Source organism: Mustelus asterias, chromosome 8 (assembly GCF_964213995.1).
Source record: "Mustelus asterias chromosome 8, sMusAst1.hap1.1, whole genome shotgun sequence".
In the NCBI taxonomy this organism is placed as follows: Eukaryota; Metazoa; Chordata; class Chondrichthyes; order Carcharhiniformes; family Triakidae; genus Mustelus; species Mustelus asterias.
The window spans coordinates 66,497,921-66,525,429 of NC_135808.1; the positions used below are offsets into that span (position 1 = coordinate 66,497,921).

At 43.4% G+C, this 27,509-nt stretch overlaps 1 protein-coding gene across 3 annotated transcripts; it reads right to left on the minus strand.

Moving 5' to 3' along the window:
• Nucleotides 1-322: 322 nt before the first annotated feature.
• Nucleotides 323-27,233, minus strand: hsd17b7 (hydroxysteroid (17-beta) dehydrogenase 7). 3 transcript variants are annotated; one of them, XM_078219334.1, is made up of 9 exons: nucleotides 26,720-27,233; nucleotides 19,649-19,852; nucleotides 17,437-17,529; nucleotides 14,455-14,569; nucleotides 12,236-12,430; nucleotides 9,521-9,625; nucleotides 8,536-8,592; nucleotides 1,776-1,874; nucleotides 323-1,413 (listed from the first exon to the last, which is right to left on the minus strand). In XM_078219334.1, the coding sequence occupies exons 1-9, from the start codon at nucleotides 26,788-26,790 to the stop codon at nucleotides 1,312-1,314; spliced, it is 1,041 nt and encodes a 346-aa protein (XP_078075460.1). In that variant the 5' UTR covers nucleotides 26,791-27,233; the 3' UTR covers nucleotides 323-1,311. The 3 variants fall into 3 exon arrangements, with proteins under 3 accessions (XP_078075460.1, XP_078075461.1, XP_078075462.1); XM_078219335.1 differs by lacking the exon at nucleotides 17,437-17,529 and having other exon boundaries at nucleotides 330-1,413; nucleotides 26,720-27,025; XM_078219336.1 differs by lacking the exon at nucleotides 9,521-9,625 and having other exon boundaries at nucleotides 330-1,413; nucleotides 26,720-27,025.
• Nucleotides 27,234-27,509: the final 276 nt, after the last annotated feature.

Sequence of the window (27,509 nt, forward strand, 5' to 3'; positions counted from 1 at the left end):
AATGAATTAAAACCATTTTCAGTTTGGCTGAATAAGGATGTTTTGTAAAGGTTGAGAGGCTGATGGAATGAGTCCTGTGAGCACAAGCCTTTCACACACACGTGGCAATAACTGTACAGTTTTAATCTTTAAGGCAGCTGTCAGTGTCATTTATCAGTGACTCCCTGCTGTGCTCCAGTCTTTATTCACTCTGGCAAGTTCCACACAGCTTGGGAAACCCATGTTCTGGCTGCTAAAGCCATAAGTTTGGGTTAAAGGCCTAAGTCAGTGGTTCCCAAACTTTTTTCACTGGACTGCACTTTCGGAATAAAAATTTGCTCGTGCCACACCAAATTTTTTATTGATAAGAAATACATTCCAAAACAAAAAAAAAACAACTCCTAGCAGTGCTTGATTCATAACGTAAAACACAACTACTTTATAATATGATCATGGGACATCCAGAAAGTATAAAACAATGCTTGTTTAAACCATGTTTAAATGTTTCTTTGATTGTCCTTGAATCTTGCCGCCACACTTGCCATCCTCTCTCACCGCACTAGTGTGGCGTGCCGCACCCTTTGGGAACCACTGGCCTAAGTAATTGGGTATTTGCATACTTAGATATCTGACACAACTGCTCCATTGAAGTTTCCCACACAACTCGGAACGTACCTCAGTAAAGTGGGGACAAACATGTTGGCTTTATGTCAGCATTTTTAAAGTTAAAAGTTTATTTATTAGTCACAAGTAGGTTTACATTAACACTGCAATAAAGTTACTGTGAAAATCCCCAAATCACCACACTCCAACGCCTGTTCAGCTACACTGAGGGAGAATTTAGCATGGCCAATGCACCAACCAGCACATCTTTCGGATTGTGGGAGGAAACCGGAGCACCCGGAGGAAACCCACGCAGACACAGGGCGAACGTGCAGACTCCACACAGACATTGACCCAAGCCAGGAATCGAACTCGGGTCCCTGACGCTGTAAGGCAGCAGTGCTAACCACTGTGCCACTGTGCTGCCCGTAAGTGGGATTTTCAGGGATTTAACCCTTCAACAGAACTTGTTCTACACCCTGGCAGTTAAAATTCTGCCCCCTAAATGTCAGTAGATATTTCAGAGATAAATTTGATAATAAAAACAGTAACCTGAATTTCTGATGAAATATTAAACTTGCTTTCAATTAAGTGCAATATAGATTCCATAATGAAAGGGTTTATTCCAGTGTTAAGAGTACAATCTTTCCAAATCACTTCTTAATAAACTAAGTTCTATTTGCAGTCATTAAAAATTGTTGCATGTACCATTAGCAATATTACAGTACGTTAGCTATGGTCCCCAGTAATGCCACTCTTTTCTTTCATCTTGCCTTCAAGCTTTACCAACTCTTGATAAAATATTTCAGCTGTTTCAACATCGATATCCATCTAGGAAGAAAACAAAAGGCTTGTTATCTCAGTGGAAGCTCAGTAACAGATAGGTCACCACAATTGTAACAGTAAAAATCACTGGCATCCTTCAGAAGTTCTGAATAGCAACAATGCCTGTTATTGACTTATGGGGATGATTTTTCAGACAGCAATAGATTGCTGATCTATTTGGACTAATATTTTTGGCAATATTGAAAGCTGAAAAATGTTTATTTCCCCAGGTATTCTGATTCAAGTGTCATTAAATCTAATGCCATAAAATCCAATGCACAACTATTGCTCTTTGTTGTAAAAACATAATAAAAGGAGCTATAAATACGAGGTAACATTTAGTGAATCTTTGTTGTACTGCATCTAACCTTGCACGAGGCTACGTAATTATTTCCAAATGCAGATGTACAGCTGTGGTATTTCACCATTGCGTCCAATGACTCTGGCTTCTGCATGAACAACCAAACCTAGAAAATAAAAAAAGAACAGAAATCGAATAAGAAGCTTAATGGGAATCACACTGAACAAGCTATTTTTCTTTAAAAAGATAAAAACATTTGGAAATTTAGAGCAAAATGTGGCATTGCCTTTGCTGTGTGCCAACTCCTCACATTAACAGGGCAGGTCAATGATTATCTCTCAAATATGGTATCCACAATCTTCAACAAAGATCTGGCATCACTCCCTAAATTAGTCCTGTGGAACATAATCTAATGCATTTTGTTTTGGTGGATTGAAGTTGGATGCAGGTCATTCACAAGCATTTATTTAAATTCAGAAGTGTGGTGTGGGCAGATCACTAACAAAGGCAGAGATAAGCTGCCTCCTTACATGCAGAGAATTACCACTAGTATTCAGTAGGCTACTCTCAGGTATCTTCTATCAGCCAGTCATTGGCAGTTTAATGGACTCCAAGCGGAAGGTCCATGTTGCATTCAGAGACCTACGGACTAGTAAGGCCAAATGATGATCAAAAAAGGGTAACATGTCATTCAATTTTAATCATTTGAAAATAATTCACTTTTGTAATGATTTTTTTAAAAACCCAGAACTGGTCCATACGCCAAAGTTAGCTTTATTTGCCATTTTGTAACATGATGGGAGTTTAGGAGACAACAAGCTATGATTGGGTTATATGTCAATCTCCAAAAATCCATTGAACATTGGAGGCAAAAGCTACACAGGCTGATACACAAAAGCTAGAAAACTGAAAATGGGTGACGCAACTGGGACTGCATAAATTAGTCATGGTTTCTTATTGCTTATACATTTAACAATGGAAGGTTTTTAATGAGAAAATTGATGATTAGTTTGGTACTTTCAATTTGTAATCAGGTTGCAAAGAAACAGAAAAGATACCAAGAAATAAATATTTTCCTCAATTTAAGAGACTGAATATTTTATGTCCAGCCTATCTAGTGATGATACTTTGACAACCATCCTATTTATTCTTCAGACTGAAAATATTCTCCATCTCAATCACAAATTTATAGTTATGAAAAGTTGTTCAAAACCTGGCTGTTGTACATGTATTTTTCCATCCAGGCATAAAACAGGAACTCATACTGGCAGGTGCTTCCCATCTACACTCGATACCACACCCATTCTTCACTTATTTCCCACTTGGAAATAAGTGGACGTATTAGTGAGAGGCAACATGGTTTTGTGAAGGGAAGGTCATGTCTCACGAACTTGATCGAGTTTTTCGAGGAAGTAACGAAGATGATTGCTGAGGGTAGGGCAGTGGATGTTGTCTACATGGACTTCAGTAAGGCCTTTGACAAGGTCCCTCATGGCAGACTGGTGCAGAAGGTGAAGTCGCATGGGATCAGAGCTGAGCTGGCAAGGTGGATACAAAACTGGCTCAGTCAAAGGAGCCAGAGGGTAGCAGTGGAAGGGTGCGTTTCTGAATGGAGGGCTGTGATAAGTGGCGTTCCTCAGGGATCAGTTCTGGGACCTTTGCTGTTTGTTATGTATATATATATATATAAATGATTTGGAGGAAAATGTAACTGGTTTGATTAGTAAGTTTGCGGACGACACAAAGGTTGGTGGATTTGCAGAGAGCGATGAGGACCATCAGAAGATACAGCAGGATATAGATCGGTTGGAGACTTGGGCAGAGAGATAGCAGATGGAATTTAATCCGGACAAATGTGAGGTAATGCATTTTGGAAGGTCTAATACAGATAGGAAATATACAGTAAATGGCAGAACCCTTAAGAGTATTGATAGGCAAAGGGATCTGGGTGTACAGGTATACAGGTCACTGAAAGTGGCAATGCAGGTGGAGAAGGTGGTTAGGAAGGCAAACGGCATGCTTGCCTTCATCAGCTAGGGCATTGAGTTTAAAAATTGGCAAGTCATGTTGCAGCTTAGTTAGGCCGCGCTTGGAATATAGTGTTCAATTCTGGTCGCCACACTACCAGAAGGATGTGGAGGCTTTGGAGAGGGTACAGAAAAGATTTACCAGGATGTTTCCTGGTATGGAGGGCATTAGCTATGAGGACAGGTTGGAGAAACTTGGTTTTCTCTCACTGGAACGACGGAGGTTGAGGGGCGACCTGATAGAAGGCTACAAGATTATGAGAGGCATGGACAGAGTGGATAGTCAGAAGCTTTTTCCGCCCAGAGTGGAAGAGTCAATTACTAGGGGGCACAGGTTTAAGGTGCGAGGGGCAAGTTTTAAAGGAGATGTATGAGGCAGATTTTTTACACAGAGTAGTGGGTGCCTGGAACTTGTTGCTGGGGGAGGTAGTGGAAGCAGATACGGTAGTGACTTTTAAGGGGCGTCTTGACAAATACATGAATAGGATGGGAATAGAGGGATATGGTCCCCGGAAGGGTAGGGGGTTTTAGTTAAGTCAGACAGCATGGTCGGTGCAGGCTTGGAGGGCTGAAGGGCCTGTTCCTATGCTGTAATTTTCTTTGTTCTCTAATCACTATCCTGTTCTTCACCACACACTTTTCAGTAAGGGTAATAGTATGTAAATAGGAATTTCCAGGAGCCTTGGGATATCGAGGCCAATTGGTAATACCAATGTTAGAGGTGAGATCAGTTAGCTCACTACCATCACTACAGCAACACACAGCATTTAGATTGTATCTTTAATGCAGTAAAACATCCCGAGGTACTTTCCATATAAACATAAGGACATCAGCCACTGAGCCAGGAAAGGTTTAGAGGTGGGTTTAGCCAGTAACTAACAAACTGTAGGGTAAAAGTGAGGTGAAAGCTCTGCCAGCTCAGGAATAACAAACTGCGATTGTCCTTGACATTAAGGCAGCACTTGACCGAGTGTGGCATCAAGAAACCCGAGCAAAACTGGAGTCAATGGGAAACAGGAGGAAAACTCTCCATTGGTTGGAATCAAAGGAAGATGGATGCGGTGGTTCGAAGTTAATCATCTCAGCTTCAGGACATCACTGCAGCAATTCCTCAGGCTAGTGTCCTCAGTCCAACCATCTGCAGCTGCTTCATCAATGACCATCCTTCCATCATAGGTCAGAAGTGGGAATGTTCATTGATGACTGCACCATGTTTAGCACCATTCATGACTCCTCAGATACTGAAGTATTCTATGCCCAATGCAGTAAGATCTGGACAATATCCAGGCTTGGGCTGACAAGTGACAAGAAACATTTATGCTACACAAGTGTCAGGCAATGATCAACTCCAACAAGAGGGAATCTGACCATCATCCCTTGATATTCAATGGCATTACCATTGCTGAATCCCCAACAATCAATGTCCTGGGAGATTACCTTTGACCAGAAATTGAACTGGACTAACCACACAAATGCTGTGGCTAAAGGAGCTGATCAGAAGCTAGGAATTCTATGGTGAGTAACTCACCTCCTGAGTCCCAAAGCCTGTTCACCATCTACAAGGCGCAAGCCAGGAATGTGATGGAATACTCTCCACTTGCATGACACAGTGGGCCCAATTTTACCATTGCGTCGCGCCCATTTTCAGGTGCGAAAACGTGGTAAAGTCAGGCGTGAGGCCATTAACGTGATCCTCGCCCGCGTCTGCATAGATGGCCACTTTAGCGAGGCCCGGCAATGGCCACGATCCGATTCGTACCCGAAACCGGCGCAATGGCGATTTAAATGCATTTGCATGCATTTAAATTGAATTAATGAACTGCCCGCCCAACTTTGTCAGCATTTCCCCCTTTACCACTGCGTTCGCCAATTCGGAATCGGGCTGAAATGGGCATGCTAAATAAAAGTCTGTTTAGGGCGCTCCAGCTGCTGAAGAGGTACATTCAGAGCTTCCAACGGCTCTCTAACTCAGATTGGTGGTGGGGGTGGGGGGGGGGGGGGGCGGACGGGAGGTGGGCTAGGTCATTCTCTGGTGAGGAGGGTGGGTGGGATGGAGGAGGGAGGCCCGATTGTTGTCTGGTGGGGGAAGGGGGAGGAGGGCAGATCGTTGTCTGGTTTGGGGGGGGGGGGGGTTGGGGGGAGGAGGAGGGAGGCGGGTAAGATGTATCTCTTTGGGGTTGGGGGGGGCGGGAGGCCCGATCACTCACTGGTGGTGGGGGCGGGGGGAGGTTGGAGGCCAGATGGATCTCTGGTGGGGGGGACTGGGGGCAGGAGGGGTCTGCTGCCACTCTATGGGTGATCAGTGGGGGGGGGGTAAAGGGGGCAGGGGATCGCGATCGGTCTGGGTAGCGTGGGGGGGTGGTGGGTGGATAAGGGAGACAGTTATGTTGTGGGGGTGATGTTTGTGGGGGCCATCGCTCCAGGGCCACTTTATCCATTTTTTGCGGCCCAGAAGCGATGTGACATGGGCATGCTTTTTCAATTTTTTTTCTAATTGCGCATGCGCAATTCAGAGCTCCGATCGTTTCGGGTGCGCTAAGCCCCGCCCACAGTGCGATTCAGACCCGTGATCTTTTTTCAAGCTAAGTGCTAATGGGGGCGCCTGAAAGTAGATTTCCAAGTTGGATCTGAATTGCGCCCAGATTCAACATTTGGAATGAAAATGGTAAAATCGGACCCAGTGTGTACCATCTACAAGATGCACTGCAGGAATTCACCAAGGCTGCTTAGACAGCATTTTTGAAATCCATGACCACTACCATCTAGAAGGACAAGGGAAGAAGGTACCTGGGAACATTATCACCTGAGGGTGTCACTCCATTTAGCAACATACTTATTCTGAGTATTCTGAAATATTTCAGTCTCATCTTACACAGCTGTATTGGCATCAGTGGCAACTTAGCGCAGCACTGTTGCAGGTAGACTTTGAATGTTGCAGTCACCTGGAAGTTAAGAGCGAGGTGATGGTGGGTGGCTAAATGTCATTTGTATCTGGTCATGAATTAGACCAGTCTAATTTCTTGCTGGTGTTGCACATAAAAGCGAGAATGTGATTTGGCAACTTGTATTTTTACTGAGTATTCATGACACGATGATGCATGCAAATGGAGTTCCTGACATGGATCAGCGGAAAGGTCGACTTGCCATTAGGCTGGCATGAAAACGCTGAGGGAAAAATCCCACCTTCTCTTCTTGCTGGCAGAAATCCAAGGGTGGAATTTTCCTGCCCTTCTTGTTGAGAGGGGGGTGAGAAAGTATGGCAAAATTCTGGCCTGACGTTTGGCCTCACTTAGAATTTTTCCACTGGCAGGGCTAGAAAATTCTGTTTTTTATTACTAAAAATCTTTGATGGGAGGTTTTGACCACTGCTTCTTCTTCAGTTCTCTGCCCAAAGGCAGACCTGACCCAAAGCGGCGTGATCTCCAACACAAGTAAGGCAAGGAGGTAGAACCTGAATCCAACCCCAGGCGGAATAGCGATCAAACCCTGTGCTGTTGGCACCAAACTCATCCACACCAACCATCCGACCAAATGAGCCAACCAGCCTCCCAAGGTGTGCAAGTTGCTATGGCAACATACATTATTACATGTAGTCTGGAACTATGGATAGTGATGGTAGAGATTCCAATTGTGAACATGCCTTGTTTGTCCATCAAGTCCTGGAGTGGGACATGAACCCTGAGCTGCTGGCTTAGAGGCAGAGATGCTATCACAGCGCCACATGGCCTCCATTTTTACCACATGTGGCGAAATGTAGTTGGAAAGTTCAAGAGTAAACATTTCACAGCTAATTTGGAAAAGTGCTTTAACCAATGAATGCGGTCAATAAAGTGCGCAGTCTTTTGAATCTTGGGCTATGTTTAGATATATAAGAAACCGTCTTTGGTCAAAGCAAATGGTGATCTTGGCTATATAAAAAGACAGCGACAGAACACAAAATGAGAATTGGAATTCAATGCATAGCTCTCTTACAACTTTAATACAACTGCAGTATATTTAATTTTCCTGCGCAATTCAAGAACTAGAACAGCCTTTCTTTGCATGCAGCACTGAAGGGAAAAGGCTTGTCAACACCATTGAGCAGATTGCAGTAGCCAGTTCCCAGAAAGCATTGCCATAAGCACGAGTCACTTCTTCTTGGAAAACAACCCATACTTTCCATTCCCTTGTTTTATTCCTCCTCTTAGGTTATTCGGATATTGTGGACCATTTCCTAATTGAGAAGTGGGCTGATGTTATGTTGAGCTTGTTACAAAGGAATAGGAGAACAGTGAGGGTGATTTGAGAGCTCACAGCTACCCACAATGCATTGTAGGTACCTACATTACCTACATACAATACCTACATTAAGTTTATTAAAAAAAGAACCTCTTGTGTTTAGCATTATTGAACTAGCAGTTACCAGGAGTGTTATGCAAATATTTATGTCTAAATTTGTATGGTGCTCAAAGTTTACATTTCACCTCATGACTTCTAAGGTATAAGAGGAATTTACCTGACTTGCCTTCGTTAGGCAATTTCATTAGCAATGTGTGCTGTCATTACATTCAAAAGGAAAAGACAGAGACAAGCTGTCTCCATTATCAGAAAGCATGCAAAATCAATTCCTGGATTCTTTTAACTTCCAAAAGGAGGTGTTCTGATGAAGATATCTAATGACTGTCCTTTGGGAATACAAATTGACCAGCAAAGATCTTAAAACTATTGTTTCACATAACATGCTGTGAGTTGTTGATGATATTAAAGAATTACATTGTTTTATCATTCACAAAACTGTTATATTTTTATCAGGCTACATACCAATGCTTCTGTTCCATTGTAAGGGCTCAGAGTAAATGAGTTTATGAATACACGAATCTGAAGAACAGAACAAGTAACACAAAGATTATTAGCAGTGCAAACACATCATGGTAGCTGTTTTAAATAACTTGAAAATGTCAGAGATATAGGGGGCGATTCTCCTTGCAGTGCAGCGGGCTAGGAAACATAATTCCCATTGGGCGTCACTGCCTCCAAGAATCTCCCAGCCGAAGATTTCCAGAGTAATCAGCTCCACGTTGAAAATCGGCACAGAGCTGATTACCATATGGAAATCCGGATTTCAATGTCGTTAGCGAGCCCGGAACTGAAGTCTCCAAGCCCGCTAGCGTCTCCCCCACCCTTTCTGGAGTGGTTCACTCCAGCGGGGTTTACAACTGCTCCCCACTAATGGGGAACAGGTGGCCGACCCTGCTGGAGTGAAGAAGGGGCAGCGAAGGGGCAGCGCTCTGAAAGCTTATGGTATTTGCTACCAAATAAACCTGTTGGGCTTTAACCTGGTGTTGTGAGACTTCTTACTGTGCTTACCCCAGTCCAACGCCAGCATCTCCACATCATGAGTGAAGAGAGGCCATTGAGGCCCCTCCAGGAGTTCAGGGGCAAGGAGCACTGCCCAAGGGGCAAACTGGTACTGTCCATTGGGTGGGGATAGTGGTCCCACCGCCACTCTGCATTCGGGATTGTGGGCAGAAGGAGGGAGGACAGCGATTGGGGCTGTTGGGGAGGGTTGGGGAGATTGGGGCTGGCCAGCGATTGGGAGTAAGCATGCTAAGCACTGTGCTGCCGGTCTTTCGGGTGGGAATAGGCCCCGCCCCAAGCTTTTCAGAGTGAATCCTGCTAGGGAACTCTGTGATGCACAGACTGTCGGAGATTCAATCTGAAAATCACGCTAAAAATAAAATCTCCCATTTTCATGCGAATTGGGGACTTAGAATCTTTTTGGGAGGATCCCGGCCATTCTACTCACCAGCCACATAATGGGGGTAATTAATGTCCAGAAGAAAGGAGGAAATATACCATAGGTCAAGTTAGTCAAAACAAGACCCGGACACACCACACTAGAAAACAGGCCCTGGAAACAACAGCAGATGGAAGAACTAAGTTAAAGTATGCCTGTGGCAATTCCAAAATCCCTTCTCGCGTTCGAAGGCAGCAATATGTTGAAACAATAAACATTCAGTTGATTAGATGTTCTTTTGGCAATGAAGCCGAGAACAATAACAAGGACAGATTCCCTCTGTGGTACACATGAAGCACCCAATCTACAGCTCCAGCCAATAAAAGCTCAGAAATTCATCCTGTTAAAAGTTGAAAGAATCCAGGAATTGATTTTCTGTGTTTCTGACAGTGGAGACAACTTGACTTTATCTTCTTTTCCTATGGAATGTGATGGCAGCATTGCTATGCACTGCTGTAAACAAAAGTCACTTGTTTTGATCTTAGTCAATGGAAGTGCGTGCTGGAACGTGTTGATCTTATTTTCTCCTTCCTCCGTCCCATCTTTTCCTCCTTGTGTGGACTGATTTTAGAAGGAGTGCAGAAGGAGGCCATTCGACCTATCGAGCCTGCACGACAACAATCCCATCCAGACCGTATCCCCGTAATCCCACATATTTATCCCGTTAATCCCTCTAATTTATACATCCCAGGACACTAAGGGGTAATTTAGCATGGCCAATGCACTTAACCCGCACAAGTTTGGACTGTGGGAGGAAACCGGAGCACCCGGAGGAAACCCATGCAGACACGGGGAGAATATGAAAACTCCACACAGACAGTAACCCAAGTCGGGAATTGAACCCAGGTCCCTGGAACTGTGAGGCAGCAGTGCTAACCACTGTGCCACCATGCTTTCATAAGACACAATAAAAGCATATGACTTGTGCATCAAAACATGTGATACAAATTCAGCATCGATGAAACAACTTGCTCTGTGCATGCACAAGCGTGAACACAGGCCAGTCCTGCTTTCAGGAAAGTTGATAAGGGCCACAATGAAAGTTACCCCTTGTCTTATATTTGTGGCATCTTTTAAGAAAGGGAATAGAAATGACCCTGGTAATTATAGACCGGTTAGTCTTACTTCGGTGGTTGGTAAATTGATGGAAAAGGTCCTTAGGGATGGGATTTACGACCATTTAGAAAGATGCGGATTAATCCGGGATAGTCAGCATGGATTCGTGAAGGGCAAGTCGTGCTTCACAAATTTGATAGAATTTTTTGAGGAGGTAACTAAGTGTGTTGATGAAGGTAGGGCAGTTGATGTCATATACATGGATTTTAGTAAGGCGTTTGATAAGGTCCCCTATGGTCGGCTTACGATGAAAGTGAGGAGGTGTGGGATAGAGGGAAAGTTGGCCGATTGGATAGGTAACTGGCTATCTGATTGAAGACAGAGGGTGGTGGTGGATGGAAAATTTTCGGATTGGAGATAGGTTGCTAGCGGAGTGCCACAGGGATCAGTGCTTGGTCCTCTGCTCTTTGTGATTTTTATTAATGACTTAGAGGAGGGGGCTGAAGGGTGGATCAGTAAATTTGCTGATGACACCAAGATTGGTGGAGTAGTGGATGAGGTGGAGGGCTGTTGTAGGCTGCAAAGAGACATGGATAGGATGCAAAGCTGGGCTGAAAAATGGCAAATGGAGTTTAACCCTGATAAATGTGAGGTGATTCATTTTGGTAGGACTAATTTAAATGTGGATTACAGGGTCAAAGGTAGGGTTCTGAAGACTGTGGAGGAACAGAGAGATCTTGGGGTCTATATCCACAGATCTCTAAAGGTTGCCAGTCAAGTGGATAGAGCTGTGAAGAAGGCCTATAGTGTGTTAGCTTTTATTAACAGGGGGTTGGAGTTTAAGAGCCGTGGGGTTATGCTGCAACTGTACAGGACCTTGGTGAGACCACATTTGGAATATTGTGTGCAGTTCTGGTCACCTCACTATAAGAAGGATGTGGAAGCGCTGGAAAGAGTGCAGAGGAGATTTACCAGGATGCTGCCTGGTTTGGAGGGTAGGTCTTATGAGGAAAGGTTGAGGGAGCTAGGTCTGTTCTCTCTGGAGCGGAGGAGGCTGAGGGGAGACTTAATAGAGGTTTATAAAATGATGAAGGGGATAGATAGAGTGAACGTTCAAAGACTATTTCCTCGGGTGGATGGAGCTATTACAAGGGGGCATAACTATAGGTTTCATGGTGGGAGATATAGGAAGGATATCAGAGGTAGGTTCTTTACGCAGAGAGTGGCTGGGGTGTGGAATGGACTGCCTGCAGTGATAGTGGAGTCAGACACTTTAGGAACATTTAAGCGGTTATTGGATAGGCACAGGGAGCACACCAGAATGATAGGGAGTGGGATAGCTTGATCTTGGTTTCAGATAAAGCTCGGCACAACATCGTGGGCCGAAGGGCCTGTTCTGTGCTGTACTGTTCTATGTTCTATGTTATTAATGGGCAAAAAAATCTCTGACACCCCAACTGATTTGTAAGTACTTCATGACTGAAAGCATATGTATAAACAGGACCACTGTATAAGGAAAATATTTGCAGATTCATTTTTAATTTTATTCATGTTCTAACTTTAAGAATGTTACTTTTCACAAATAGTTTGTTCAAATTTACTTACATGTCTCATCACAATCTTTATATTTGCATCAAAGTGTGTTGCAACAATTGATACCAAGTTTACCTTGCTATTATAGTGCTTGTTCAAGCCAACATTCAGTAGGTCAGTAGCATATTTGGAAGAACTGTAGGATTCCTGGCCTTGGCTATGCTGGTAGTCAGTTAGACTGAAGGCAGATTTTCTTGCATTACTAGAAGATGTCCAAACTACCTGTGATGTACAACCACCTTGACCGAGTACAGGTTCCAGTTCTCGTATCTAGGAATAGACATTCTTGATAATAAATATAATAGTTTAGGTGTAGAACATATTCAATATTTTCCTCATGACTTTTTTCTTTTTTTATGGTGCCTTAGAAAAGGCCGAGGCGTTAAATTCATACCTTTTGGTCACAATAGATGCTTCATTGAATATGGTATATAAATTTAGGACCACATGTTTTATTTTCTAATTTTCCTCATTGTAAACAGTAATTTGCTTTCTTTAGAGAGCAGAAAGTTGAAGCCAAATTTTAAACCTGGAATTTCTAAATTTTGGCAGAAGAGATAAAGGAAATTACTTGGATTCTTATATGTAAATTATGAATTAATACATTTTAAAAGTGAAAATACATAAAGAAATTACAATTTATGTGGCATGACTTTAAATGTAAATATACAGATCATTAAATACAACAGTTTGTGCTATAGAGGTGGAAGTAGGCAGGCTTTCTGGTGGCGAATAATGGGTTTGGAAGTTCTGCTTCGGCTGAATAAGAAACAGAGACTGTGAACAGTCGTGTTCAGCTTGACAATGGCTGGGAAGGGGAGGGAATGTGGCAAGGGAGCAGAATTTGTGAAGGGGGGGGGGGTGGGGGGGGGGGGGGGGGGAGTGCAATAGATTAGGTGTTTCCAATGATTCAACTGCAGAAAATTGTAGCTCATCCAAGGCAAGATAGTGAACAAGCAGTGTGGCAACACAAAGGGAGTAGAGGGTGGTGTGTAGTCGTAGAATTAGGTGTTGTCAGTCTATATGTGAAAGCTGATCCCATTATCTGTGGACGATGTTGCCAAGGGGCAGTTTATAAATGAGGAAGAAGAAGGACCCAAGTAGCGATTCTTGGCACTTTGAGGTGAGGTTAGGGAGGGAAGCCATTGTTAGAGATGTTTGGGCTGTGATTGGTTAGAATCATGTGAAAGCAATCCCACTGAGCTGGACAAAAACAGAAATACATTGGAAGGTGTTGATTCATGGAACCACATTAAAGGTTGCAGAGAGGTCACGGAGAATGAGGAGGCACCATACACCATAGTCAGAGCATGTAATTTGTGACGTTGGCTATAGCAGTTTCAGTTTTGTGACAAGGATGGAAACCTAAGTGGAAACATTCAAACTTTTAGTTACAGGTAACAGCAGCATGGATTTGGGAGTTGACAGTACGTTCAAGAACTTTGAACTGGAAATGGAGGTTGAAGATGGTTTTGGATTTTTCTTTGAGCAAGCAAATGATGGCAAAAGAAAATCTGGGGTTCTGCATCTCGAGGCAAAGACTATATAAAAGGTAAGGAAGTGGAAAGAAGATAACCAAAATAAATATGCCACAGAGAAAAAAAAAATCAGAAAATCCATATCCCCTTACATTCTAAAAATGTCTGTACTTACTGACCACCAAGTCCAGGCTTTTAATCAGATACTGGGATTTTGATTCCAATAATACTAATGGTTGATGATTGATTTTCAAACAATAATTTGCAGATTAAGGTGTCACAGGAGATGAATCTGGAAACTTACTTCAGCAATTATAATTACTATTTTATTGGAAAAGATAAAAGGCTCGTGCGGCACTCCAGACAATCCTGGCAACTGGGGACTAGTCTTCAAATCCAGGGGTGATATCCAGCAGGGGTACTTGCATTTAGATGGAGTGACCTCTAGCTCAGTGTTTACATTCCAATCTCAATTATAAAGGATGGGTTTTGGGTCCACTCTAGACATCCTTAACAAGATGGAGACTGGGGCACGGATTCTACTTGCTGGATCTATATCTAATGAGGGTACTTGTCAGTGGCCACTCTACTCCAGTAAGGAATAGGTGAGTCTCTTTAGCTTTGGCTGCAGTCTGCCGAGGAGAAGATGCTGGGAAGGTAAAAACTGTGGAGAATGGAAAGGGAAACCTACATCCATGCCTCCTAAACACATGGCTCAATACGAGGCTGAATTAGTACCAGCCTTCTGGCAATATACAACAGGTGGTCTTTATATGAAAGCACATCAACTTGTAGTGAATACACATGCATTCCTACCAGTAAGAAATGTCCAAAGACATTAGTCATGAAGACCTGCTGTAGTCCGTCATCTGTAAGCCAATCTTCCTGGGTGAGCAATCCCTGCCCCGTTTGAAACATGATGAAAACTTTTCTATTAAAATGAAGACACCATCACAAGATAATATGACTATTAGCCTCAATTTATCTTAACCACAAATAGATAACACATGCTTTCCCTTTCATTGGCTTGCATTAAGACATTCAGACTTATATTCTCGGTCTGCTATATAACTGGAATTCACTTTTGTGTGAATTTTAATTATAGGCTTTGTTACAAATTAATTTTGCATGCATTTAGATGAGATGCAATTTACATAAACTTTCTCCTTCTAAGAAAAGGGAGTGTGCACTGCAATAAATTTGTGGTCATTAGCCAGTGCAATAATATGCTGGGAGAATGTTGACATTATCTCTCCCTCCCTGCAATTTGTGTTCTTCAAGGCTCCTCAAATAGATTTTCAGAAGTTTAGCCAGTCTAGTGTATTGCTTTGGAGTCGACAGCATGGTAGTAATGTTTAAGGATGAATTGAATTAGTCCTCTACAGCTATAGGCACTGTTTAAATAATCCCCGTGAAATTCAAGCAAGTAATGTTTAATTTGCTGAGGTCAAAGCATCAGTAAATAGTCTGTGAAACAAATCAGGAGACTATAAAATAAAAGAGTTCTCCCTTTCATTTTAAATTTTGCTTTTTTAAAATGCTTCCTTGTGCATTGTTCACAGCAATCTGAACAAGCATCCTATTACTCAGAGTGCTAACTGTGCATCATTGCTTGCCTCTACCATAGCCCCCTTCTGAAATCATTACTCATGCTTCTACGATAGCAATAACAGCTTGCATTCATATGATGCATTTAGTGTAATAAAACATCCAAGGTGCTTCACAGTAGCCTTATCAAATAAATTTTAATGCTGAACAGCACAAGATTAGGACAGATGACCAAGAGCTTCATCTAATAGATTGGTTTTAAGGAGTGTATGAAATGAGAGGGGTTTAGCAAGGAAATTCTGGAGCTTAGGGACTCCAGTAGCAGGGCAAAGGAAGGGTGCTCAACAGTCCAGTGTCAGAGGAGTGCAGAGATCTCAAAGGGTTATAGGGCTGGAGAGATTAAAGAGCTGGGGGAGGGGGGTCATGGAGGGATTCCATAACAGGGATGAGAATTTTAAAACTAGGGCATTGCCAAGACCGGCGGGTAATGTAGGTCAGTAAGTAGGCTTAGGGGAGATGGCTGAATGAGTTAAGATATATAGAATACTGATGAGCTCAGCTTTACTGAAAATGGAAGATGTGAGTCCAACCAGAAGTGCGTCAGAATAGTCAAGGGTAAAGACACCTGTAATATGTTCCAAAATAAAAACAAAAAGTGCTGGAACAACTCAGAGTGAATCTGTGGCATTCTTTAATGCAGAGGCCTGTAGAGATTGGACCATTCAATATGTTGAGAGAGACAGATTTTTAGTCAGTAAGGGAATCAAGGGTTATGGCGATAAGCCAGGAAAGTAGAATTGAGAATTATTACATCATGATCTCATTGACTTGATGGGCTGAATGGCCTACTTCTCCTCCTAGGTCTTATGGTCGTATTCAAAACCCTGGTTTTCTTATTGAACTGAGAGCCACTTTCCACCTGAACAATATCATATGGGAAATAAATATCTAGGTAATTAAGGTCTGGCTGTGCCCACAACATGCTTTAGTCTTCTCCAAGGTCAAGAAATAATGATCCTGCTGAATCCATTTTTGGTATAGAAATTTCTGGAGAGGGCAGCCACAGCTCAGATTTTAGGGGTGGCAGAGTTTCTGTCCCTGCCATCCAATGAGTCAGCTGCAAACACAATGCCGCTAATACTGACTGCCCCGCAGTCAGTAAAGCTCCAACGAGTGTTAATTGGCTGGACGCAGGCCTTCTGCCCCTCACTCGGGAGGAAGTCCCGCCATAGATTGGCCGGCAGTTCTCTCGTCTCAGCAGCACAAGAAGCTGCAGTGGACAGGAATGGGATTGCAAGCAGTCCCCAGAGTCTAAGGGCAGGATTTTCTGGTCCCACCGCTCCCCGAGATCGTCCGTCTCATTGAAGTCAATGGACTTTTGGCTGTGCCGCCAGATCTCTCACGACAGGTCCTGCTATGATGGGGCTGGAAAATCCAAGCCTAAGTCCTGGAGTCCAGGACCAGTTAAGTGTTGGGGTTGCAATATGGGGATGGGAATTGAGGGCCGGGGACGGTGGTGGGCAGAGGTGTTGGTGAGACACCAGCAGGGAGGGAGCACCTGCAGAGGCCAGAATTTTTGGGGAGAGGCAACTGTTGAAATGAGGCTGCCATTGGAGGTACCTTGCACTCCTCACTTTCCACCTAAAGCTGGAGCAGGTTCAATTTGTGGGCTTTCCCGCTGGCCTGAACCCCTTGAACCACTGAAAAATGAGGCTTGTTATGAAATGTCAAGTACCTCAATTGGGGCAAGGGCCTGTCTTACCATAAAACTGCCAAGAGGCTGGGGTGGACAGGAGCCTTATGGGAAATCCATTTGAGGGATGCTACTACCACCCACCTTGTTTACAAACCTGCCAGTGGGGTAATGTAAAATTCTGCCCGAGGTGACAGTGTGGATGCATCTTGGAAATACATAATGGGAGATCTCAGAGATAAACAATAGTACACCAAATGTAAATGTCAATTTTAACCTAACTTGTTCAATGAGAACAGGACATGTTGGAAGGATATTTCCCTTTTAGCACTCCAATGGAGAGCATCCTCAGATAGGGCGTAAAACTGTGTCTGAGCCAAACCTATTCTGTTCCCACTTTTGGGTTAAATTAAAATCAGAGCTATAATTTTTCAGTCATTTACAAAACAGCCCATGCAGTGGATTAGAAAAATAGAAGGAAGGACATTTAAGCATATTCTTGTTTAGTATGATTCAGCAACTTAAGCTATTATTTCCAAACACTGTTGGTACAATACCTGGACATCAGACTACTTAGAAAGGCTTTCAAACTGAAATGGGGATTTGGCATAATTCCAGCATTTAGATAGAGGTAATCTACATGCTGATACCTGTAACAAAACAAAGTATTAACAAATCAGTGAAACTGATGTTTATACAATATCCATAAAATGCACAATATTTTTTTTGCTATTAACAATTAATACCAGATGTGGGATTACAACTGGTCGATCAGGCTTTTAGATTACAAACAAGGTTAGACTGTCTGAATGATTCGGGTAGAAGTTACTTAGGGTCACTTATTTAGAGCAGGACTACTGAATTAAGGAAATCTTACCGATTTCATGTTTCTAAATATTATAGTTTATCTTCCTCCCATCTTCAATTAGAGGGCAAAGCAGAGAGAACTCTATCCTTTGCATCTAACGGTGTTATTTTTGTCTTATTCTTCTTCCAGTAGTGTTGGTATCTGAAGCCTTGAAAGTATTGATGACGAAATGCAGACGATTTTTGAACGAACTGGATGCAGTACAGATGGACTAAACTTCACAGGTTCATTTGGGTCTGGTCTGAGGACACTTTGATGAGTGATTTGCTTGGGCAGAAGTGGCAGTGTGATCATGGTTTGTATCAAATTGTTGCTAAATTTGAATGACTAAACAGGGAAATATTCCATTCCCCAGCACATACATTTTTCACCTTGATAAGCCCAAAAATGTATGAAGAGAATAACAAATCAATTTTTTGGGGCAGCACGATGGCACAGTGGTTAGCACTGCTGCCTCATAGCGCCAGGGACCCGGGTTCAATTCCGGCCTCAGGTCACTGTCTGTGTGGAGTTTGCATGTTCTCCCCGTGTTTGCATGGGTTTACTCCGGGAGCTCCGGTTTCCTCCCACACTCCAAAGACATGCAGAGTAGGTTGATTGGCCATGCTAAATTGACCCTAGCGTCAGGGGGATTAGCAGGGTAAATATGTGGGGTTATGGGAATAGGGCCTGGGGGTGGGATTGTGGTCAGTGCAGACTCGATGGGACAAATAGCCTCCTTCTGCATTGTAGAGATCCTATGATTCTATGAAATCACACCCAGCAAAGCAGCTATCACACATGGTTGGTTACAGGACTTGCAGATCTCAGCACCAACCGGTCCTGAAATTTAAATGACAACCAAAGTCCACTGACATGAAATGTTATCCGTAGAGAGAGAAACAAAGTTGCTACATGACCTCCTGAATATTTTCAGCAATTTCTGTTTTCGGCCTGAAATTCAAAGCTGTGCTAACTAATTTGAGACAAGTGTGGATGTTGCTATACCAATGGGTTATGTTCATTGTGTGTTCAAAACAGACTGAATGGTAGACAACAGTGAGTGCTCGTTAGAGGTGGGATGAGGTACGAAGCACCGCAGGGTAGATCTTGACTTTATGCAATAAAGATGGTGATAGTCGAAAACCTGTTTTGCATCTCCTAATTTTTCATTCCTTTGAATTCAATGGCACAAAGCCAAGATTTACCCCTACAGTTTCTAGCTTATATCAGTGCCCTGAATATAGAAAGCCAATGCAAACCTGTTACATTTGCAGTTGACATTAAGTTAGTGAAATCAGAGGAGGCAGTTCAGAAAATATAGAATGAGTTGAACAAAATATGCAAATTGACCAAGAAAAATAGGCGAACATAAATGTACACAACCATCAGGTACTGTAAACAGGAAGACTAAATGGGCATACAGTTCTCCATGAATGGTATTTAAGTCGCAAAGAATAAAGTTGAAAAGAGCCCAGAAACAATGCTCAAAATGTTGAAATAATGCAGGGTAGCAATCAATAAAGCCACACGACCTGTGTGACCAATACAAGAATACTAATCAGAGGATTCAATGACTAAACTGTGCCGTGCCTTGGTCAAACTATAACTTGAAAGTGGATCTCAGGGATACTTATGAGACATTTAAACATTGAAGGCAGTGCAGATATGCATCACCAGGCAATAATCATGCTCACAAAATACAAACTTAATAAATGAATGGAAAAAGTTTAATTTAAATTTGAAAGAATGTGTTTCTCAAACCTACAACAAATGCATTTTATTTCAGCTACATAAAGTGGCATTGAAAATCTTCTATCATATTGACCTACTGAATTAATCATCGAAAAACACTTTGGCAATTACCAAGTCATTAAATTCATGCTATATTAACAATATTATGAATCATGATATTATGGTACCTTTGCCTTATTTCTTTTGCTGCTTTGATCACTGAGTTAATATTCCCAACATCTATTTTCAAAAGGCTGATATCAGCTCCAGGATGGGACAGGTGAAGTTCGGACTTAGCAGCTTCAGCTTTCTTCATGTTGCGACATGCCATACACAAGTGTATCTGGTTATCTTCAGAAAGAATGCGTTCACAAAGAGCCAGGCCAATGCCACTGAGAAAGAAATAACGCTGTTATCAACTTCAAGGGTAACACATACTGCAATGATAAAAATATAGAGCGGAGGTTAGCCATAGTGACAGAACCCCTTCCAAAGGGTATTAAGCAGAGATAATTCCAACAGAAAAGTTTAAAAGCCAGACTTCTGGCAATGCGGGAGAACATATAGTAATTGGAAGTGAGCACATGGAAGACAATGTTAGAAAGGAGGCAAAAAATATAAAATCTTTTGTTAGTACTATATTGCAATCGCAAGAATGTCTCTTAACTTGTTAATTGTTTTACATCACTAATGGGGGTGGCATGGTGGCACAGCGGTTAGCATGCTGTCTCACAGCGCCAGGGACCCGGGTTCAATTCCCGGCTTGTGTCACTGTCTGTGCGGAGTCTGCACATTCTCCCCGTGTCTGCGTGGGTTTCCTCCGGGTGGTCAGGTTTCCTCCCACAGTCCAAAGATGTGCGGGTTCGGTTGATTGGCCATGCTAAATTCTCTCTTAGTGTACCCGAACAGGCGCCGGAGTGTGGCAACTAGGGATTTTTACTGTAACTTCATTGCAGTGTTAATGTAAGCCTACTTGTGACACTAATAAATAAACTTTAAACTTTAATGCGCCTAAAGATTTGCACCACATAATCGTCACTGACAAAAAAGGCAATGCAGATATCCTGAGAAGATTGTGTCATCAGAAGGGACTACATTAAACCACACAGTTTCTGCCTGTGAAATAAAATTACAACTGAAGAGATAGCCGAAGGATTTCTAATCCCTGGACCTACTTTAATCACTAACAAAGCAAACGTGTGAGTGGAAACGATTTTTGATATTCTGACCATCTTTCATTTATGTTCAGTACTTTAGAAAACAAACAATTACCCCTAAAGTTTAAGCTTCCATTTTAGCAGCATATAAAGTTTGAGATGCTCATCCAACCAACAATATATACTGTCTAATGCACATTTACTGTTACCGCTCCATTTTATCAAAGCTGGAAGAACACAGATCTTGCATTTGCAATGAACCTATATATTTTGGCCAAAATGCCAAACTGTACTATCTTTGGCAGTTTATTTAACTTCCTGTAAAACTACAAAACATACGTCTTATACAATATATTTCATTTTGTTTGTAATGACTAAAATAATGCCAAAACCTCAATGGAAAAGGGGAAATATTTAGGTTAGTTGAGAAGATAAAGTTTCTAAAATAGAATGAATCAAATTGGCTTAAGACTGGCATCTGTGATATTGGGGAGCTCTGGAGGAGACCGAGATGGATCATATCCACTCTACTTCTGGCTGAAGATGGTTGCAAATGCTTCAGCCTTGTCTTTTGCACTGACGTGCTGGGCTCCATCATCATTGAAGGGAGGGATATTTGTGGAGCCTCCTCCTCCATTTCATTGCTTAATGGTCCACCACCATTTGCAACTGGATGTGGCAGGAGTGCTTTGATCTGATCTGTTGGTAGTGGGATTGCTTAGCTCTGTTTGTTGCATACTGTTTCCTCTGTTTAGCATGCATGTAGCCCTGTGTTACAGCTTCACTGCTTTGGCACCTCATTTTTAGGTAAGCGCTCCAGCACTCATTGAACCAGCTCTGATGAAGGGTCACCCAGACTCAAAACGTTGGCTCTATTCTTTCTCCAAATGTGCTGTCAGACCTGCTGAGATTTTCCAGCATTTTCTGTTTTCATTTGATCCCCTGGCTCAATGGTATTGGTAGAATGAAGCATATAACAGAACATGAGGTGATAGATTGTGCTTGAATACAATTTTGCTCCTGCTGAAGGATGCCCAGTTTTGAGTTCCTTTATCTGTTCTGAATCTATCTCACAGTGGTAGTGCCACACAACCCAATGGATGGCATGCTTAGTGTGAAGTCATGACTATATCCCCAGAAGGACCGTGCAGTGGTCACTCATAAGAATATTGGCATGTACATTTGCATCTGTGACAAGTACAAGGACAAGGATCATGTAGGTTTTGTCCTCTTGCTGGATCCCTCACCACCTGCCACAGGCCCAGACTGGAAAATGTGTTCTTCAGGACTCAGACAGCCCAGTCAGCAATGGCACTACTGAGCCACTATAGGTATCGGTATATATCACTATAGCACATGGTAGACCATGAAGTTCCTCACTCAGAGTACATTCTGTGCCTTTGTCACCCTCAGTGCTTCTTCCAAGTTGTGTTCACCGTGGAGGAGTACTGATTCATCAGCTGAAGAAGTGCGGTAGGTAATAATCAGCAGAAGGTTTTCTTGCCCATATTTGACTTGATGGCATGTGACCTTATGGGGTTCAGTGTCAATGTTGAGGACTTCTAGGGCAACTCCCTTTTGACTGTATCCAACTGTTGAACCATCATCTCTGCTGGGTTTACCATGCTAGTCATATCGGACATATGCAGGTGTCTGATTTGATTTGATTTATTATTGTTACATGTATTAACGTACAGTGAAAAGTATTGTTTCTTGCGCGCTATACAGACAAAACATACCGTCATAGAGTAGGAAACAAGAGAGTGCAGAATGTAGTGTTACAGTCAAATCTAGGGTGTGGAGAAAGATCAACTTAATGCAAGGTAAGTCCATTCAAAAGTCTGACAGCAGCAGGGAAGAAGGTGTTCTTGAGTTGGTTGGTACAAAAGATTTTTGTATCTTTTTCGCGAAGGAAGAAGGTGGAAGAGAGAATGTCTGGGGTGCATGGAGTCCTTAATTATGCTGGCTGCTTTGCCAAGGCACCGGGAAGTGTAGACAGAGTCAATGGATGGGAGGCTGATTTGCGTGATGGATTGGGCTACATTCATGACCTTCTGCAGTTCCTTGCGGTCTTGGGCAGAGCAGGAGCCATACCAAGCTGTGATACAACCAGAAAGAATGCTTTCTATGGTGCATCTGTAAATGTTGGTGAGAGTTGTAGCTGACATGCCAAATTTCCTTAGGCTCATGAGAAAGTAGAGGCGTTGGTGGGCTTTCTTAACTATAGTGTCAGCATGGGGGGACCAGGACAGGTTGTTGGTGATCTGGACACCTAAAAACTTGAAGCTCTTGATCCTTTCTACTTCTCTCCCATTGATGTAGACAGGGGCATGTTCTCCTTTACGCTTCCTGAAGTCAATGACAATCTCCTTCGTTTTGTTGACATTGAGGGAGAGATTATTGTTGCCGCACGAGTTCACCAGATTCTCTATCTCATTCCTGTACTCCGTCTTGTCATTGTTTGAGATCCGACCCACTACGGTGGTGTCATCAGCAAACTTGAAAATCGAATTGATGGGGAATTTGGCCACACAGTCACAGGTGTATAAGGAGTATTAATAGGGGGCTGAGAACACAGCCTTGTGAGGCACCGGCGTTGAGGATAATTGTGGAGGAGGTGTTGTTGTTTATCCTTACTGATTGTGGTCTGTGAGTTAGGAAGCTCAGGATCCAGTTGCAGAGGGAGGTGCCGAGGCCCAGGCCACGGAGTTTGGAGATGAGTTTCATGGGAATAATAGTGTTGAAGTGAATAAGTGATGTGAATAAGTTGAAGTATTAGTGAATCATACCCTTACAACCAATGTTCAAATGAGTGTGACTATGTCAGATTTTTACTTGACTTGTCTGGGGGAATAGCTCTCCCAATTCTGGCATAAGTCCCCAGACATTAGTGAGGAAGACTTTGCAGGATCAACTAAGCATGGTATGTTGTTGTCACTCCAGTGTTCCAACTTTATTCTTTTTTCACTTTTCTGTAGTGGAACAACTGAGTGGCTTGTTATGCCATTTCAGAGGGGATTTAAGAGTCAAGCATATTACATAGAGTTGTATGTAGGCTGGACTAAGTAAAGATGGCAGATTTCCTTTCTGAAAGGACATCAGTAAACCAGATGGGTTTATTTGACAATCTGACAATTTCATGGTCACCATTACTAGGACTAGCTTTTAATTCTTGCCTAGTACCAAAAACACTCAAAAAGGATGTGATTGCACTAAAGATGGTACCTGGGATGGAAAGCTTTGGCTATGAGGAGAGACTGGATAGACTGAGTTTGTTTATCCTGTAACAGGGGAGCTGAGAAGGGATCTGATAGAGGCATACAAAATTATGACAGGTATATATAGGGTAGAGTGTAAGAATCTTCCACATGTCAAAGGTGTCTAAGACCAGAGGGCATGGTTTAAGGTAAGGAATAAATGGTTTAGAGGGAATCTGAGGAAAACCTTTTTCATCCAGAAGGTGGTGGAAATATGGAACGCACTATCTGAGAGGGTGATGGAGGCAGGCACTGTCACAACATTTAAGTGTCATCTGGATGAGCATTTAAATCGCTAAAGTATAGTAGATGATGACCCAAGTGCTGGTAAATGGGATTAGTATAGATTGGTATTTGATGGTCGGCATAGATATTGTGAGCCGAAGGGCCTGTTTCTGTGGTGTATGACTCGATGACTCTAAGTTTGACACAATCTACAACAAAGCAGCCTGTTAATTGGCAGCCCATCCAGCACCTGAAATATTCACTTCCTCCACTGTGACACAGCAGTGGTGTGTACTATGTACACAATGCATTGCAGAAACTCACCAAGGCTTCTTCGACAGCGTCTACAAAACCTGCAACTTCTACTACCTAGTACAAAAGCAGCAGACATATGGGAACACTACCACCCACAGGTTTCACTCAAAACCATACACCATCCTGACTTGGAAATATATCAGTTCATAGAACATAGAACAGTACAGCACAGAACAGGCCCTTCGGCCCACGATGTTGTGCCGAGCTTTATCTGAAACCAAGATCAAGCTATCCCACTCCCTATCATCCTGGTGTGCTCCATGTGCCTATCCAATAACCGCTTAAATGTTTCTAAAGTGTCTGACTCCACTATCACTGCAGGCAGTCCATTCCACACCCCAACCACTCTCTGCGTAAAGAACCTACCTCTGATATCCTTCCTATATCTCCCACCATGAAACCTATAGTTATGCCCCCTTGTAATAGCTCCATCCACCCGAGGAAATAGTCTTTGAACGTTCACTCTATCTATCCCCTTCATCATTTTATACACCTCTATTAAGTCTCCCCTCAGCCTCCTCCGCTCCAGAGAGAACAGCCCTAGCTCCCTCACCCTTTCCTCATATGACCTACCCTCCAAACCAGGCAGCATCCTGGTAAATCTCCTCTGCACTCTTTCCAGCGCTTCCACATCCTTCTTATAGTGAGGTGACCAGAACTGCACACAATATTCCAAATGTGGTCTCACCAAGGTCCTGTACAGTTGCAGCATAACCCCACGGCTCTTAAACTCCAACCCCCTGTTAATAAAAGCTAACACACTATAGGCCTTCTTCACAGCTCTATCCACTTGACTGGCAACCTTTAGAGATCTGTGGATATGGACCCCAAGATCTCTCTGTTCCTCCACAGTCTTCAGAACCCTACCTTTGACCCTGTAATCCACATTTAAATTAGTCCTACCAAAATGAATCACCTCACATTTATCAGGGTTAAACTCCATTTGCCATTTTTCAGCCCAGCTTTGCATCCTATCTATGTCTCTTTGCAGCCTACAACAGCCCTCCACCTCATCCACTACTCCACCAATCTTGGTGTCATCAGCAAATTTACTGATCCACCCTTCAGCCCCCTCCTCTAAGTCATTAATAAAAATCACAAAGAGCAGAGGACCAAGCACTGATCCCTGCGGCACACCGCTAGCAACCTGCCTCCAATCCGAAAATTTTCCATCGACCACCACCCTCTGTCTTCGGTCAGACAGCCAGTTACCTATCCAATCGGCCAACTTTCCCTCTATCCCACACCTCCTCACTTTCATCATAAGCCGACCATGGGGGACCTTATCAAACGCCTTACTAAAATCCATGTATATGACATCAACTGCCCTACCTTCATCAACACACTTAGTTACCTCCTCAAAAAATTCTATCAAATTTGTGAGGCACGACTTGCCCTTCACGAATCCGTGCTGACTATCTCGGATTAATTCCTTCTCTGTTCTGGGTCAAAATCTTAAGTTTATTTATATTAGTGTCACAAGTAGGCTTACATTAACACTGCATTGAAGTTACTGTGAAAATCCTCTAGTCGCCACACTCCAGCGCCTGTTCGGGAACACTGAGGGAGAATTTAGTATGGCCAATGTACCTAACCAGCATGTTTTCCAGACTGTGGGAGGAAACCAGAGCACCCGGAGGAAACCCATGCAGACATGGGGAGAACGTGCAGGCTCCACACAGTGATCTAAGCCGGGAATTGAACCCTGGTCCCTGGTGCTGAGAAGCAGCAGTGCTAACCACTGTGCCACAGTGTTGCCAAGTATCAATGCATGCAAGCTTTTAGCAAAAAGACCATCTCTCCTCCACCCCCACCCCATTCTTCTTAATGCCATTTTGGGTCAAAGCAGTGACTAATTCCAAGCTATATATGAAATAGCATCCTGGGCAGCTCTGTCTGAGGGGGTCATTTTTCAATAATGAATAAAATGGTGTGCCAAAACCTGTCCTGTTTCAACATGTAAATTCATGGCAGTCAAGAGTAGAATAATGGGTTAGTTACACGTTCTGCTGGTCTGTGCTAATTCCTCCATCGGTATCAGCAGCAGCATCTACCATTCCTTTCTCCTTTGTGTTTCTGATCTTTTAAACTGATCTTGGTCTCAACCATTGCACATTCTCTGAATAGAGAGGTTCCAGGGTAACAGCCTGAGGGTGAGCCCTGCTCCATCCCCAACTCCCATTCCCAGCCCAGCTTCATCCCCAGCTCCATCTCCCGCCCCCAGGGTGAGCTCCAGCCTCATCCCCAGCTCCATCCCCAGCTCCATCCAGCCCCATCCTCGGCTAGCCTCGATCTCCATGGTTACCTGTTGGCTCCCGTCACCAGGACCACCCTGCGCGCGCCCGTTGCTGAGGAAACGGCCGCCTGCGCCGCCATGTTGATGCGGTCAGTCCGCCCGGAGCCGTCTCGCCTCAGCAGCTCGATCGCTGTCCGGCCGCTTCAGCCAGGCGCCCGGTTAAAGGGCGTCTTTAACGTCTGCTCCTCCTTCTTGGACCGCCCGATCAACCGGCTCCTCCCTCTCCGTCAGCGGGTCCGCCTCCTCGGACCACATCGCGTCAGCGCCGCCTCAGCCTCAGTAGGCCGGGCCGGGCCGCCCATCGAGCCTGCCGGCAGCGGCTGGAGGGCAGGCTGGGCTTTCTGTAAACTCACCGGGAGCGGAGGAGAAGAGCGAATAACCGCTTGAATCAGTCAACGATGCAAACACTTACAACTGCTTTATCTCTGGAGAATGTGCTCGGCGGTTTTTAAAGTTATTGCCGTCTTCCTCAAGCCACTTGTCCATTCACCCTTCCCTCAGTCACACAGCATCACCTGGCTTCATCCACAGGAGCTCCTCCACTGGAAATAGGGAACCCATTTCCCCCCTGGTAGATTTTCACGAACACAGTGTGTTAGAAATGCTGCAATTGTTTGTCATTATATCCACAAAATGAATGAAGGAATTCAGATGTGGTACGAAATCCGAATTTGTTTTGCTCCTTAAAGTTTATTTATGTGTCACAAGTAGGCTTACAGTAACACTGCAATGAAGTTGCTGTGAAAATCCCCCCAGTCACCACACTCCAGCACCTGTTTGGGTACACTGAGGGAGAATT

Coding starts and splice junctions, on each gene's coding strand:
- hsd17b7 (XM_078219334.1), bottom strand. CDS start 26,790: ATGGCGGCGCAGGCGGCCGTTTCCTCAGCAACGGGCGCGCGCAGGGTG. Junction 19,853..26,719: donor CTGGTGACGGGAGCCAACAG/GTAACCATGGAG, acceptor TTTCTTTCTCAG/TGGCATTGGCCTGGCTCTTT. Junction 14,570..17,436: donor CTAAGTAGTCTGATGTCCAG/GTATTGTACCAA, acceptor TCATTTTAATAG/AAAAGTTTTCATCATGTTTC.